The sequence below is a fragment of the Lissotriton vulgaris genome, chromosome 11, assembly GCF_964263255.1.
Source record: "Lissotriton vulgaris chromosome 11, aLisVul1.2, whole genome shotgun sequence".
NCBI classification, from domain to species: domain Eukaryota; kingdom Metazoa; phylum Chordata; class Amphibia; order Caudata; family Salamandridae; genus Lissotriton; species Lissotriton vulgaris.
This window is the reverse complement of record NC_141699.1, coordinates 224,738,605-224,755,162: the sequence shown is the minus strand read 5'-3', so window position 1 is coordinate 224,755,162 and position 16,558 is coordinate 224,738,605. Positions and strand designations below refer to the sequence as shown.

At 42.1% G+C, this 16,558-nt stretch overlaps 1 protein-coding gene across 1 annotated transcript in view; it reads right to left on the bottom strand.

Annotated features, from left to right (window-relative positions):
* Window positions 1-15,933, bottom strand: part of SRRD (SRR1 domain containing) — a 101,840-nt gene extending 85,907 nt beyond the window's left edge. The window contains exons 1-2 of the mRNA XM_086943138.1: window positions 15,521-15,933; window positions 8,527-8,567 (exon numbers count right to left, since the gene is read on the bottom strand). Of these exons, the coding sequence (XP_086799264.1) occupies window positions 8,527-8,567; window positions 15,521-15,699 (220 nt within the window). The 5' untranslated portion in view covers window positions 15,700-15,933. The remainder of the gene's footprint in view (window positions 1-8,526; window positions 8,568-15,520) is intronic.
* Between the last annotated feature and the right edge of the window lie 625 nt (window positions 15,934-16,558).

The following is a 16,558-nucleotide window of genomic DNA, read 5'->3' as shown; positions in this document are numbered from 1 at the left end:
TCCCGGAAGGGACGGAAGGGGGGAGGGGGGGATTCTCGCTCCTATGTGGTGGATCTTTTTCGAGACTCAATGCCTGAGCTTACCGGCTGGAATTAGGCTACTGAAGTCCAAAGGGCCCACTGTGTTCCTCTCACTGTGAAATAGCCACAGAAACCTGGAGGGTACCCCCATGCCATATTGGTTTATTTCGGCAATTTCCTGCTACGACAGGCGGTTTTTGAGAAAGCCAGACCTGAGGCCAAAAGAATCAAAAATGAGATCCCGTACTTTGTGTGGCTAGACATTTAATTAATTAATTAATTAATTGCAAGTTTATATAGCGCTAGGATCGACTCCCGGAGGAGTATCTCCGCGCTTCGACCGCTGCGAAACCCTTCCTGGCTTCCCTGAGAGATGGTCCCTTAATGGGTATCTCCAGGGTGAGACCAGGCATCCCCGGCGGTCTGGTGGGGCCGTTAGTGCAGATGAGGCAAGCTTATGCCCAGAGTTGCCGAGTGTGATCGCTGATCAGAGTGGGCACCGAGGCGAGAGAATTATCGAGTCCGCTGACCCTGGTCCAGAAACCTGCCGCGTCGGGAATCGAACCCTGGTCCCGGGCCGTCCTCTGCTCTCGGGTCTGCCGCCTCTAACCAGTGAGCCACACTACCGTCGAGAGGCGATGGAGGCTGCGACAATTAATTAAACCATTCCAGGACAAAAGGGCACAAGCTTATCTTAACAACCCTGCTCGGCTGAAAGTGATCTGGGAAGGACAGACCACATTTTTCGCCTCAGAAATTAAAGCCAAAGAGTATCTAGATGAAATATCAGCTTAGGCTACGGCAGCATAAGCATTATCACTATTATCACTATTTTTAGAGGAGATTGAGAACCACCAACGAAGAAATAATTTACGAGTTCTTGGGGTCCCGGAAGGGGGGGATTCTCGCTCCTATGTGGTGGATCTTTTTCGAGACTCAATGCCTGAGCTTACCGGCTGGAATTGGGCTTCTGAAGTCCAAAGGGCCCACTATGTTCCTCTCACTGTAAAATATCCACAGAAAACTGGAGGGTACCACCATGCCATATTTTTTTATTTCAGTAATTTCCTGCTACGGCAGGCGGTTTTTGAGAAAGCCAGACCGGAGGCCAAAAGAATCAGAAATGAGATCTCGTACTTTGTGCGGCTAGACATTTGCCACACCACCGTCGAGAGGCGATGGAGGCTGCGACAATTAATTAAGCCATTCCAGGACAAAAGGGCGCAAGCTTATCTTAACAACCCTGCTCGGCTGAAAGTGATCTGGGAGGGACAGACCACATTTTTCGCCTCAGAAATTAAAGCCAAAGAGTATCTAGATGAAATATCAGCTTAGGCTAAAGCAGCATAAGCATTATCACTATTTTCAGTATTTGAAGCACAATTTTTTTTTTAGATGTTGGTAGAAGTGCTTTAAAGGCTCTGATCTAATCTGATACAGCAGATATATTATGCGTGATTACATGATGGGGAAGTTATAATATATATGCAAACAAAACAGGTGATGGACCGAATGTGGATCAATGTCACACATTCATCCCAGTCCAAAGATCTGGGCCCAAATCCATCGTTTTTTTGCACTCCACACCACCCTGGGTTAGACAATGGCGATATGCAAATCAGCTCTGACCCTGTGCCCCATGGGAACAGTCCAGTCCGAACTACAAAAGCCATGTCCTTCCCAGAACGGAATCAAGCATCCGAGGACCGGACCGGTTTCGAGGTAACACCTCTCATCAGCCCGGCTAGCTTGACTCCAGTGGTGTGGAGTGCCTGGGACCCACGTCTGGGCATCCCCAGCGCACTTAGGGCGGCAATTGCAAACAAAACAGGTGATGGACCGAATGTGGATCAATGTCACACATTCATCCCAGTCCAAAGATCTGGGCCCAAATCCATTGTTTTTTTGCACTCCACACCACCCTGGGTTAGACAATGGCGATATGCAAATCAGCTCTGACCCTGTGCCCTATGGGAACAGTCCAGTCCGAACTACAAAAGCCATGTCCTTCCCAGAACGGAATCAAGCATCCGAGGACCGGACCGGTTTCGAGGTAACACCTCTCATCAGCCCGGCTAGCTTGACTCCAGTGGTGTGGAGTGCCTGGGACCCACGTCTGGGCATCCCCAGTGCACTTAGGGCGGCAATTGCAAGCAAAACAGGTGATGGACCGAATGTTGATCAATGTCACACATTCATCACAGTCCAAAGATCTGGGCCCAAATCCATAGTTTTTTTGCACTCCACACCACCCTGGGTTAGACAATGGCGATATGCAAATCAGCTCTGACCCTGTGCCCCATGGGAACAGTCCAGTCCGAACTACAAAAGCCATGTCCTTCCCAGAACGGAATCAAGCATCCGAGGACCGGACCGGTTTCGAGGTAACACCTCTCATCAGCCCGGCTAGCTTGACTCCAGTGGTGTGGAGTGCCTGGGACATGGACATGGCCAAGGACATGGCTTTTGTAGTTCGGACTGGACTGTTCCCATGGGGCACAGGGTCAGAGCTGATTTGCATATCGCCATTGTCTAACCCAGGGTGGTGTGGAGTGCAAAAAACCGATGGATTTGGGCCCAGATCTTTGGACTGGGGTGAATGTGTGACATTGATCCACATTCTGTCCATCACCTGTTTTGTTTGCAATTGCCGCCATAAGTGCGCTGGGGATGCTCAGACGTGGGTCCCAGGCACTCCACACCACTGGAGTCAAGCTAGCCGGGCTGATGAGGTGTTACCTCGAAACCGGTCCGGTCCTCGGATGCTTGATTCCGTTCTGGGAAGGACATGGCTTTTGTAGTTCGGACTGGACTGTTCCCATGGGGCACAGGGTCAGAGCTGATTTGCATATCGCCATTGTCTAACCCAGGGTGGTGTGGAGTGCAAAAAAATGATGGATTTGGGCCCAGATCTTTGGACTGGGGTGAATGTGTGACATTGATCCACATTCTGTCCATCACCTGTTTTGTTTGTTATAATATATATAGCATGACAAAAAAAACTAAGTACATGAGTTTAAAAATAAGTAGGGGGGAAAAAAATGTTTTCTAGCTTTGAGCTCGGTATGTGCAATAATAGAAATAACAAAGAGCTCTACTCATATGCTGCACGCCCATCATTGCCGACTCATATGGAGTCTGTTTGTCTATATTTGGGTGGGGGGTGTGGGTGGTGTGAAGGTGGGGGGGGGGTGGGTGGTTGGGGGATTGGGTCAAAAACTAAAAAAAAAAAGCAACTCCAAATTTAACAACATAGTAATGCAACAGAAAGTAATAACAGCAGCAATAGTTTGTATACCAAAAAAAAATATGATTTAATATGTTTAATAAGATTTCTTAAAGCAGCAGAAGGATTCATGAAACTTATAAACTGTAATGGGGATGATAACAATCTGTTTCTGGAACGTGGCAGGCTTAAATGATAAAGCCAAGAGGGCTCGTTTTTGCGAGTTAATTAGACACGGTTCTTTTGATATTGTTTGTTTGCAAGAAACCCACCTTCCCTGGGAAAAAAGAGAACTATTAAAGATTTTTGGTTACAATATACTCGCCTGTACAACTCAAACCTCGAATATACGTGGGGTCGTAATTATGGCCAAAACATGTCGAGGTGTACCGAATCGTAAATTAATGGATTCCCAGGGGAGGTGGGCCATTGTAACACTATTATCAGGTATTACTATTTGTTCGGTTTATGGCTCAAATAAAGATGAACCTCAAATATTTGAAAATCTTGAACTTGAGCTTGCTTCTTGGCCGAAGTCAATAATATTCTGCAGGGATCTAAATATCTCCCTGGGACCGACATTTAGCAGACATGTCCAAGATAAATACTCAGGTTGAAAACCCTAGGTGTTCAATGTGATAAGCCAATTGAGACATAGTCATGATCTAATAGACATCTGGGATTTAAAGAACCATCATGATCCTGGATATACCTACTTTTTATATCCGCACAACAGATATGTTAGAATAGATCACTTTCTCATATCACGCGATTTAGTTACTAAAGCAGAAGTAAAAAAGTTCCCAAAAATTTTATCAGACCACAATCCCCTAGTTCTGATACTAGACATAACCAACTTTACTAGGCCATATACTAAATGGACGTTTGATAAAAAGCTCCTAGTTGACGAAGGCTATGTGAATTTTATTAAAGAGTGGGCAGAGAGATTTTTTTATATGAACCGTTATAGTGCTTCTAGGGGATTGGTAGGGGATTGCTTCAAGGCAACCCTTAGAGGGGAAACTATTAGCTACGTGGCAAGAGTAAAGAAACAACGAGAAGCCGGGAATTCACAACTAACACAGGATTTGATTAAAGCCGAAGAGGACCATGTTTTAGCAGTAATTCAGGGCAATGATGGAGTTCACATCCTTCATCGAATAATGATCCTCAAAACTGAATTAAATAGTTGGTTAACTAAACGCTCAGCTGAGATATTTCACACATCGAAATAGCTTATATGAGAATGGGGAGAGAGTTGGAAAGCAGCCGGCACTACGCACCCAGCAAAAGGCCTCATATAATTCAATAGCCTGTATCAACATAAATGGCAATGAATATACTGATCCCGATGAAATAATTGAAGGGTTTCGACAATATTATCAGGGACTATATCATGACGATATTCTTCAAAGTGCTACAGAAGTCAGAAATACTGAACAAGTAAAAAAATTAGATGATCTAAGCAAGGAAGATCTTGAGAAAGAGATCAATATTCCCGAGATACAGATAGCCCTCTCTGGCTTTGCTTCAGGGAAGGCCGCTGGCCCTGATAAAATTCCTCATGAAGTCTATAAAATATTAGGTTTTGTGATACTGCCCCTTTTACATGATCTATTTACGGGTATACAACAAACCGGTAAGCCTCCAGATTCTTGGGGTGAAACGGATTTAATTATTTTTCCCAAAAAGAACAAACCAGTCGAGAAACCATCTTCGTACCGACCAATTTCGTTGATTAATTCAGACTCCAAGCTCTATGCAAAGATCTTAGCCAATCAGCTCGGGAGGGTTGTTGAACATCTGGTCTCCCCCTGGCAACATGACTTCATTCCAGGTAAAGGCACGACGGACCACATCCGTAGAGCCGTTTCACTTTTTGATTTCATGTCCAGTGTGGGGGGCCATATGTCAATGATCCTCCTCGATGCCGAGAAGGCTTTTGATCGTGTTTTGTTGGAGTTTTTGTGGAGAGTACTTTCTTTAAATAATTTTGGGTCCAATTTTATCAATTCTATCAAAGCCATGTACCATCACCCGAAGGCAAGATTACAGATAATGGGTAAAGAATCTAGTGTCATCAATATATCCCGGGGAACAAGACAAGGTTGCCCTTGTTCCCAGATTCTCTTTGCTCTCTATATCAATCCTCTGATCATTAGATTACTACAGGATCAGAATATTAAGGCCATAAGTACAGGTGACTACGAGACGAAGTTCTTAGCATATGCCGATGATGTGGCTATATTAACATCAAATTCCGCTGAGGCAATTGCACAAATTGATATAATTACTCATCAATTCGGTTTATTTTCACTCAACAAGGAAAAAACAATTATCATATGCACAGATAATACAGTATATAATGATCCTCTGAGAGTAGAGAAGGCTACCTATTTAGGGATATGTTTAACATCTAACGTAGATGTGATTAACAGATTAAACTATGATCCCCTAATTAAAAACATTGAGAAGGACCTTAGGAGAATTAACAGCTTACATTTATCAATCATCGGTAGGGGGAACAATTTAAAGATGAATGTACTCCCAAAGATCCTTTATTTATTCCGTGCAATATTATTAGCAGAGGAAGACAGCACTCTTAAAGTAATAGACTCGCTGTTATCATCTTTTATGTGGCACTATGGGAAAATCAGAAGGTCACTCAAATATTTAACGTTAACACAGCATAGAGGGGGCCTAGCACTCCCCAATATCACGTTATATCATTGGGCTGCCTTTCTCCAACAAATGGCTCCTTTGCTTAGTATTATGGGTCCACGTACAGAAACTTTAATATTAGAAGTACCCTCTATATATATGAACTCTTACTCTGGAAGAAATATCAAGGTCTTTTATTAAAACAATTAGAGCCAAGCTATTTCTAAAAAACAAAATTCAAGACAATCAAGAGTGCGTGGAAAGTATGGTGCAAAATTTCAAGGTTTTTGACGATCCCAAAATATAATAGGTATACCCCTTTTTGGGGCTCTTCGTTATTGCCCTTGCTAGTAAACAATGACATGGCTAAACAATGGTAAATGATAGGCATAAGAACAGTTTGGGATTTCTGTGGAAGCGAATTAGACTGCAAATTCTCAACCATCCAGAATAAATTTGAAATCTCTAATTGCCATCTTTTTAAATTCATGCAGGTCAAAACAATTCTTAAATCAAAACCCCCTAGGATTTTATTAGAAAGAATACCCCTTTTTCATATCCTGGCTATAAAATCATTTAGAATTGGGAAAATATATGAGCTGCTTCTAAACAGTTTACACGATGATTTAGAGCACACGGAATCCTCCTGGCCTTTTATACTTACCAATTCTAACGTAGATATTGATAAGAGCCTACTTTTGGCATCAAAGATACTCATGTCCCATAGTTTAACAGCCCAATTATATAAAACTATATTTAATCTATATTTTACCCCTGCAAAGCTGTTCTCATGGGGGAAAAGATTGGACGATCATTGCCCAAGATGTGGGTTGGGACCTGCCAACTTAAACCATATGTTTTATGAGTGCGACAAGTTATCCGTGTTAAAAAATGGGTTGGATAAATATTGGGAAGAGGTATTCGGACATCGGCTAGTGGCTTCATCTACGCTGTTTATTCTAGGATATGGCTGTATGTTGTGTCTGAGTAAGGCCCAAGAACCCTGTCTTTTTATTGGAACAGCGGTGTACAGAATTTTATTAGCAGCTAGCTGGAAAGAAATAACTCCTCCATCCTTTCAAATGTGGCTTGCCAGGTTCTTGGCTATATATAATCAAGAAACAGCTATATATTGAATCAGGGGGAGACATCTTAGATTGCGTGGTCAAAAAATCTGGCAACCTATTGAAAATTGGATAAAAGGTGTGAAAGGGAGATCTTAGGGAGGAGAATTTTGTGGAAGATACTGTATTTATATGTATTGCTTATACTATGTATATACGTGAATATGGAATATTTTAATGTTACAATCCTTAGTTTCCCTCTATTTGGATTTAAATGCCGCTGCTATTATTGAATTTCTTAACATTAACCTGCTGCTATTCTTCTTTTTTCCCATGCTTTTTTTTAATGCATTTTTATACTATTTTCGAACGCTCTATGTATCCATTTGCTGCTAAACATATGTGCTATATATCTTTTGCTATGTATTTATTTGGTGTTGCATAATAAACAAATTTAATAAAAAAAGATTTTTCAACATTTTTGATTATCAAAGCAAGGACACAGTCTGGTGAAATCTCTATACATATATACATATATTCTCAGAGGATGCCTAAAACTAAAACGCTTAATATGAAAAAGCACATACAAAATGTACAATCTTGCAAGTCATAACACAGAAGGGATAATTAGGCTTGCTACTATAGCAATGATTGCAGGGAGTTGATGTCTTGTAGAGTCAGGACCGTGGGAATGGACCAGTGGAGGCTCTGTGGGACAAGGATTTTGAGTTCCTTGAAACACTCCTTTCATTGACTCTTCGGTGACTCTCAGCGTTGGTGTGCTCTGAAAGGTCTTTTTAATTGTTATGGGGCTGAATGCAGGCTAGGGCCAAACATTTACATTTAACTTTTTGCTTTGGTAATCAAGCCTGTAAGTCAGGGACTAATCTCTCAGCATTTGCATAGGCAAACTGCTTGGAGAGATACATGACCAGTATTCACAGATTGTTTTTTTACTGGCATCATCTTCTACCCACAGAGAGTATTGCAGGATAAACTTAGAAATTCACAATGACTGATGAGATGATATGCTGATACTGGATTCCGCTGTTGTTTTTATTGAGCCTTCATCGTGCCCATAGCCTCCTGTTATGTTAGCACAGGTTTAAAGCGTGCCCATACCAATAAAATACAAGAGAAAGAGCAATGTAAGCAGAACGGATACAAAGGATGATAAGCTGCAGCATTTTACATTCAGAAGCTTCCGGTTCCTCGAGCCATTAGGAAGGAGGCGACAACTACAACAGTCATGTAGAGTTTTTCTGGTAGAACATGGATTCTAGTGAGCATACACACCATAACTTAGTTTACAATTCTTTTTTTCTTTGGTGAAAATGATGCACGTTATGAACAGACTGCCAGATATGTAGTATTTCAGGAGTGAGTTGATATGAATATAAAAATATGAGCCTTTTATCCTTTAATGCTCCAAGACCACTCTACCACTAGCCAGCAAAACGTATCAGGTGCTGTTGGTGGATGCCACAAATAAAAAGTAAATTCCAGCTATCATAATGTGTATGAGAAGACTATTAGAATATTTTAAGTTACTTACTTTGGAATAACGCCCACAGCTCAGAAGATCTAAGTTCTTCTCTATGAAACAAACAGATTAGATGCAATGTAATTCTTGGAAAGGCCAAAATAAGTCTAATCATAACATACAATTAATTGAGAACTTTTGTGTGATTGCAAAAGGGTTTTTAGGAATAACACTGACACGAGATTAGTCATATACTGTGTAGAGATACTGAACTCAGGAGGACTGTTTTTCTACCAATTAACTTACAGTAAAATATTTAAAAACAAACGGCTTTGATGATGTCCTTGCACATCCAAGCTGTATTTTGCTTAACATTTATATTTAGTTGAATAGCATATCAGTGTCATAAAATACCAAAAATTCACACAAAAAGTAATACAATGTAGAAAGGGGTCTAAAAATCAATATATCTGATTACAATTTAGGCAGCACAGTTCTTTACCACTTCATAATTATTATAGGCAGCCCAGATCTACAAAGCAATGGTTTAACACTAAGTTATATGCAGTAATCTCCTTTACTCCATAAACTGTGCGATAGTCCTCTCCGAAAACATTTGTCAAAGCATGAACATTTATAAACACTTCCCCAACTTTCCCCTTTTTATATTTTATCTAGCTGTACCTCTATCCCTCTCCAGATTGTGAATGCTAAATATTAATACTGATCAGCCACTACCATCTGCAAGGTGTACTCCATCCAGTCAACGCCATGTGTGAATTTATACGGCTATGCAAGGAACACCAATGCGTTCCAAGGGGCAGGGAAGACTTTACTTAGGATAACTTATTCGGACTGGCTCCTTGGATACATTTCAAATATTCTAGTTATTCCATGGAAAGGGAAAATGCTTCCTCAATGGAGGATATTTATGGTAATACATCTACATAAATATCATGTGCAAATGCTCGGATTCCTGTTGGGCTCTTCCTTAAAAAAAAAGAAAGGAGTAAAGCAACCAAATAAATACAGCGCTGCGCTAACTTTCCTTTGAATTTCTGTGGCAATTTGGCCAAGATACTGCAACACATGGATAAACATCACAAAACACCTTGAAACGATAGATTATGACAGCTACTAACTAGAAAACAATTCAGTGGGGGTAAATAGCATGGACAGTTATCAGCAAAACTATTTAAGATCAGACGTAATGTTCTGAAAACTGTAAGAATATCAGAAAGTTCTGTGCGTAGGAGAGCAAAGAATCATATATGAAGGTAAATATAGCATTATTATTCAAAAGATTTGTTTCACTTTAAGCAAAACGTATACATTTTTATAAACAATAAAAAGATTTCAAATACAAATTTCATTTAGTATAGTTAAAAACATGTATCCATGCTACTCACAATCTATGGTAAATATAAAAAGAAAATAGAAGAGAAATACTAAGGGAGATGTGAAGAATACATTCAAAAGGCAATGCAACGGAGTAACAGAATTTAAAGTGGGAATAGACGAGGAGCAAGACAGATACACCACCTGGTGTAGAGCGGAAAAGAAAAATCTACATGAAAGATGAATATTCCGAAATCCTGAACTGACAAACAGAGAAAATGCACAGTCGATAGTCAAACCATTGAGCTGCAAAAAGGAATTTAGCAGCAGAAAAGGTTAAAGAGTGGTAAATGACAAGTATATGATACAGAAAAGATATGACAAAAACATTAGCAAGGAATTATTAATAAAGCAGAAGTTTTTTTCAGAGAGGAGTTAATACATGATGGAGCACAAGACCTCTGACCTCCTGGTGCAAGATACAGCTCTCCGCCAGTGCAGCTCTGCTGACTGAGCCTTCACTGCTGCAGGAAAAGCCTCGAGACCTGGCTTTTTGGATAACCCAGAGCTGCCTCCTAACACCCCCCCCTCATCCCCCCCCCCCCCCCCCCCCCCCGCCTTGAGACCCTCACGGGTGAGTAGCGCGCTTACAATTCCCTGATTGATTGATTGTTTGACTGAACAGGAGGAAGGATAGCAAAGCAGGTGGGAGGAGGAGAAGAGAGCGATAGAGCATCTTTGATGTACACTTTGGCTCGAAGACTAGATTATCTAATTTGAGAAAAAGACAGAAGTTCCGTGATTCAACATTTGCACAATATCACAAAGTACAGTACCGTGGGTAGCCTGCATCATCCTAAACAAAATTTATGCAAATGGCATAAAAAAATATTGGGAAAAGAGAATACTGTATAATCTATGTAGTCCCTTTATCAAATTATAATGAGAAAAGAATAATTATCTGAATCAGTATAATTGGTTTTAGACAACCTTTATCCAACACTGGATAAATAAATAATGAAGACGAAGCTTACTGAGACACTGGGAGGCATAAATAACCAACAAGGTTTATATGGAGAAGAAATGCAGCGAATGAGAATGGTTTTCAGGGTATGTGTTATTGCAAGATGGATACAGTTTATAATTGAACTGACAACTATTTGGAACGTACCAGCTAAAAACTCCATCAGGTCGAGCAGTGATGCTGAACAGATGAGTAACTGCTCCGCAAATGATCCAGTCATTCGCAGGCAGAATGGTCATCATTAAGGGAAGATGAAATTACTACTACAAGTAAGGAAATCTGAGGTATTAAATATTAGCTCAAGAACAGAGCACATGGGAATAACCAGGAGGGGACAGAAATGACCAGAAAGTCTAGTTCAAAAGAAGGAAGGCTATTAGGGAATGCTAACTACAAAAATGAAATTTTACATAAAGAAAGAATGTTTATACGCACTACCAATTCAAATTACTTTGCACACCAAAATATATATCCTCAAGTTAAAGTGCAATAAATTGTGTCATACAGATTTAGCTGAAACTGAAATAAAGATCCACAATAGGAGAAATCTTATTGTGCTAGAACATGCAAGAACATTAAATTTGTCTTTAAGTGACACAACAGTCACGGCTGCTCCTTTGAAGCAGTAGTAGGGTGTGGGGGAGGAAGAAATAAAAAAATAGCACCTATCTGCCGGACGCCTCTCTTCCGTCCTCTTTGTGTCTTTTGTTCGAACATGTAAAGCTGCTGTCGCTCCCAATAAACTGCTGGAGCCAGGGGTGAGGATATACAAATTTATGTTTAATAAATGCAACAAGAGCCACGGAGCTCGTCAAATGATTTTTCGATTTGTATACTATAATTGCACCAATGAATTCCCACAGCTACTTGATGTGTATTGAAATGGAGATGTTATGTTTTAATAAAAAGATTAAAAAAAAATGCAACAAGAGAGCGCCGGGACGTCCGGTGCTCTCGAGAACTTCTCCCTACTCCATCCAAAATGGCTATGGTGCGTTGCGACAACTAGAGTGCGATGCTACATATCTCCCTCTTTTTACATCTCAATAGAAAATAAACAGTCTATACACTCATCAAACTATCTCCCATCTCCCAGTTCATAGTCTCGGTATCTGGCAGGCTTCACCACAGCTCTGCCTGTCCTTGTCCATCTTACCGGAGTGGTGGAGTCATTCCTTGGGCTGCTCTCTGCCGGATTCGCCAGCTTGTCCTCAGCTACCCGAGGACTCTCTCTCCTCAGAGTCTCACCAACCTCTTTCTGATGTTCTCCTGCTATGTGGTTGTTTTCCATTTCGAACTCCGTGCTGCTCACTCCTGCCCCAGGATCCGTTTCTCTTTTGCACTGTGCCTCTCCACCTGCGGTTGGGACATGGTCTTGTGATGTTCTCGCTCTTTCCTCATTGGTCCATTGCAAAATCTTATTGCATTTGGACATACGGTCTTGGGACCAGACATTGCTATCACTAAGTAAAGTTGCTCTGTCGTACACCTCCTTTACCTGCAAGGGTTGGCTGTATTTGCTGTCCCCTTTCATTCTTAGCATGGCCAGTTTGACTCTGACCTACTCCCCTCTTTCAAGGGAGGCTTCCTTCACATTCTGTCTCATATTATAGTGTTTGTTGTATATTCTTTGGGCTTTCTCCAAGTTATGCTGCACCACAGCTGGGGACCATTTACTAGTGACTGTCTTTTCTTTCCACGCCAGGTTGTCCTTGGTGAAGGGGTCACGCCCTCTCAATATCTGGAAGGGGCTATACCCTGTGCTGGTGGGCGTAATGCGATTTCACTAATTTGCCCACCGTTCCTCTGAACACGTTGGGGAATGCACTTCTCATCCTCTCGAAGTTCGGTGGACCCTCTGTGATGGTCATTAGTACCTGCGTGTCTCCTCATGGGTTTAATTGTATACCCAAATCTCCTTGATCAATCCACCCAAGGACTGACGGGCCCTTCTCAGTCACGTACAGCTTGCACTCCGCACATCGGCCTTTGAACTCGAACTTTAAGACTCGGTACCCTACCATCGGAATGGGTTCCCCAGTGTACGTGACTGGCCTTATGTCTGGGGGTTCCAGACGCGGTCCTAGACTGGGTTTAAAGTTTTTGCTCCAAACAGTCCTTTGGACAATGGTGTACGGGGAGCCCGAGTCCGCTACCATATTAATCGGTATTCCTCCAAAAACCATGTCGCATTGGGGTTTCCTGGAGCGTCTGCAGTCGATTCCTAGTACTTGGTCTACGAAGCACAGTACGTTTTCCTCTTCGTCCTGTTCTCTACCCTCTTCCTCCCCCGGTTCATGTGTAACGTATTTCACCGTTGGTCTCCTCATCTTGTGGCGACACACTTTTTCGTAGTGTCCTACTATCCTGCAGTACATGCATTTTCCTCGGAATGCCGGACAGCGTTTGCCGTGCCCCGCATGGGTTTGGCTTCCGCACCTATAGCAGGTGTTTGTGCTTTGTCTTTTTTGCTGTGTTGGCCTTCCTGTCCACCTGTTCGGCGCTTTCCCTTCTGTGGCCGTGGCTTTGCTTCTCTTAACTGGTTCTGCATCATCGACTTTATTAACCATGGGCCTCGGGACGGATTCTCTTTTTGCTGCGTCAGCGCACCTTTTGGATAGCTCTGCTTTTTTCACCATGGCAATCACTTCCTTAAGCTTTGAATCTCCATTCACCCATAGTTTGTCTTGGACAGTCTTGTTTGTCGTGTGCATGACTATTTGATCCTTTATAAATTCATCGTGCAAGACACCAAATTTGCACGTGATCGGCAGTTTCCCCAGCGCTGCTACATAGTCGTCTATTGATTCGCCTACTTCCGGTTTCCTCTGTTGGAAATTGTATCTATCTATAGACGTGCATACTGCTGGCCGATAGTGATTGTTTAGATCCTCTATTGCATGTCGGAATACGTCGTCATCTGCCGCTTGCCTAGGAGTGGGTACAAGTTTCTGGAAGACCCTGATCCCTTCTGGGCCCAAGTTGTGCAGTAGTATTCTTCTCTTCTTCTCTTCCGCTTGCTGGGGAAAGCTTCTCCATTTTCATCTTCCAGGGCTTCTATGTAATTCATGAAGTATTCTCTCCAGTCCTCCCACTTCATTAAGGGCTCTCCCGGTTTAGGTAAGAACGGGATAGGCATTGTGAGTGAGGACGCTTGGTGCACTCATTTCAATGCGTCGTTCTGGCTCTGTCTCTTGTCCCTTCGGGCTGCCTGGCGCGCTTGCACTCTCTCTGTGCATCTTGGTCGGTTGGGCCCCAGGGCGCCCCCCTCTCTATGTTGCTCTAACTCCGCCAGGGTCCTGGGTATATTCTGGGCGCTAGCGAGAGGGGACCTCCTGCAGGTGTGGCGTCCGCCCCTTTCTGTCTCCTCCTTGCCCTTATGATGGTGGGTGTCCCTGTGGGATTAGTCTCTTGCCACGCCGCTGTCGCGCTCTGCCCGTTGTACCTGGTAAATTTGCGCTCCCTGGTTGCCTGCACGTCGTGGTTCTGTCCTCTGCCACGCTCTCCTGCTGTTCCTATGGTTCCCCTCACTTGCTGCTCCACATGGTGTCAGCACTTTGTTCAGTGGGTGCGATTTCTTCTTTTCTTTAGCTCCCTTCTGTGTGCTTTCTCGGGTCCCAGCCTCGTCACCACTGTAAAGCTGCTGTCGCCCCAATAAACTGCTGGAGCTAGGGGTGAGGATATACAAATTTATGTTTAATAAATGCAACAAGAGAGCGCCGGGACGTCCGGTGCTCTCGAGAACTTCTCCCTACTCCATCCAAAATAGCAGCGGTGCGTTGGGTCATCACGTAACGTGCAACAACTAGAGCGCGATGCTACAGAACAGAAGGCAGGATAGGCTCCCCTATGCCAATCACAACGCTGCAATGCAGTGTTGTGATTGGTCTGAGCACCGCGGTTCAGCGCTCGGATGAGGAATGGGCGCCTGGGCATGTTCTCTACCGAGGCTGTAATGCAGCCTGGGTGGAGAACATGCAAAGTGTGCATGAATGTTTGTCCTGCCAAACATTCATGCACACTTACGATGGTGCTACTACCCCCCTCCCCGAGCAGCCTGGCCCGCCCCACAACACTGCCCCAGCAAAGAAAAATAAAATGATAACATTGCGTTATTATCATTTCCTTTTTTGCGATGCAGAAAGGCAGAGCAGCGACATTCCTCCTCCTTAGCGGAGTATACGCCCTTCGACACAAACTTGAATGTGTATGAGAAATGAGATTTAAATGAAAGTGCCTTATAAACTGAAATGTACACAGAAGAATTTATTTGCAATGAAATCGTAACGAAATATTAACCAAACTAATGACTTTAAATGCCTGTCACAGGGAGGGTGTAAGATTATTTACGTAGACTGATGTGGATGAATAAGAAAGAGGTAATGACAGGCTATTTTTTTTACAGTTGTACATAATAAAATATTGTTCTGAGAAGACACCTTTCTTGGCTAACAGAATGGGAAATAATTAATAGCTCAGAGTTTGTCATGTTTCTAGCACATTTAAATTGCGATTTTGGGCAGAAAACTGGTTAATATCTTGACAATATTACTCATTTCTAAAGCACTGTTCGTGATTATGTGCAACTTTTTGAGTGATTTCCATTGCAGTTGTTATAACAGAGATCTGGCTTTTATCTCCGCCTAGAAAATTCTATATAAAACGTGGTTATAAAGCACTAAGACTATACAGAAACAAACTCACTTTGCTTGGTGGATTTTCAGTAGAATTAACGGACAATCATTTTCACTGTTTTGCCAGTCATTGTTGCAGGTGGTTGCTCTTTCTGCACAACTCACTGGCTGGACTCTAAGTACTCTTGTATTCTTGTTGCCTTTCTTTCTGCACACAGTCTGCCAGTTTTCATCATCCTTCACAGACATGGAACTGCGGTGCGGCTGAGTTCTTTAAGAGAAAACCAAAGTGTTGGGGTGCATAAATAAAGTAACAATGTGACACCATCACGTGCAGGCACATTTATAATGAAATAATATGTGAGACAGCATGAACGGTGATAGTCAAGTAATCACTGTACAAAACATTTTTATAACAGCATAGCACGCGCCTTATATTTTGGAGCCTATGTATACCAAATAACGCTACAGCACCTGTACCATACATACCCAAATCACACACATTTAGTGCTATTTGAAAGACAAAGAATACAAATACTACTTACATGAACATAGGAAATAGAAAAGTAGCTCAGTGTAGAAAATGGAGGGAATGGTGATTTATCAATTAAAATGAAAAGAGAATCTAGATTTCATTAAAGTTATGGAGGCTAGCATTATGTATTACTCTTTCTTTAATGTCACTCTGCAGCACATAAAAGTTAAACATCACATCATAAATAAAACAAATTACAGAATTAGAACCCAGTGGCTTTAATCCCCATGGCATAGAAGCCTCTTCCTCTTTCAAAACTGCATTCTTATGAAATTCAACATCCGACTGCACACTTCCTGTTACCTGGTACTATCCACCTCATCTTCAAGGCTGATTTTCTACAAAACAATAAACAGTATAGTAATTCCATCTAATTAAATATGATTTCTCAGTTCTTAAGTACACATTCTTAACTTTTATACTGATCAATTCAAAAATATCAATCATTCTTCTCTTGGCATATTTACCCCCAAAGTATCTCATTTATCTTATTTTTTTACATGTGGGAGCAGAGAATAGGATAGTGCTAGCCTCAGTGTGTTTAATGAACTCTAGATTCTCTCTATATAATAA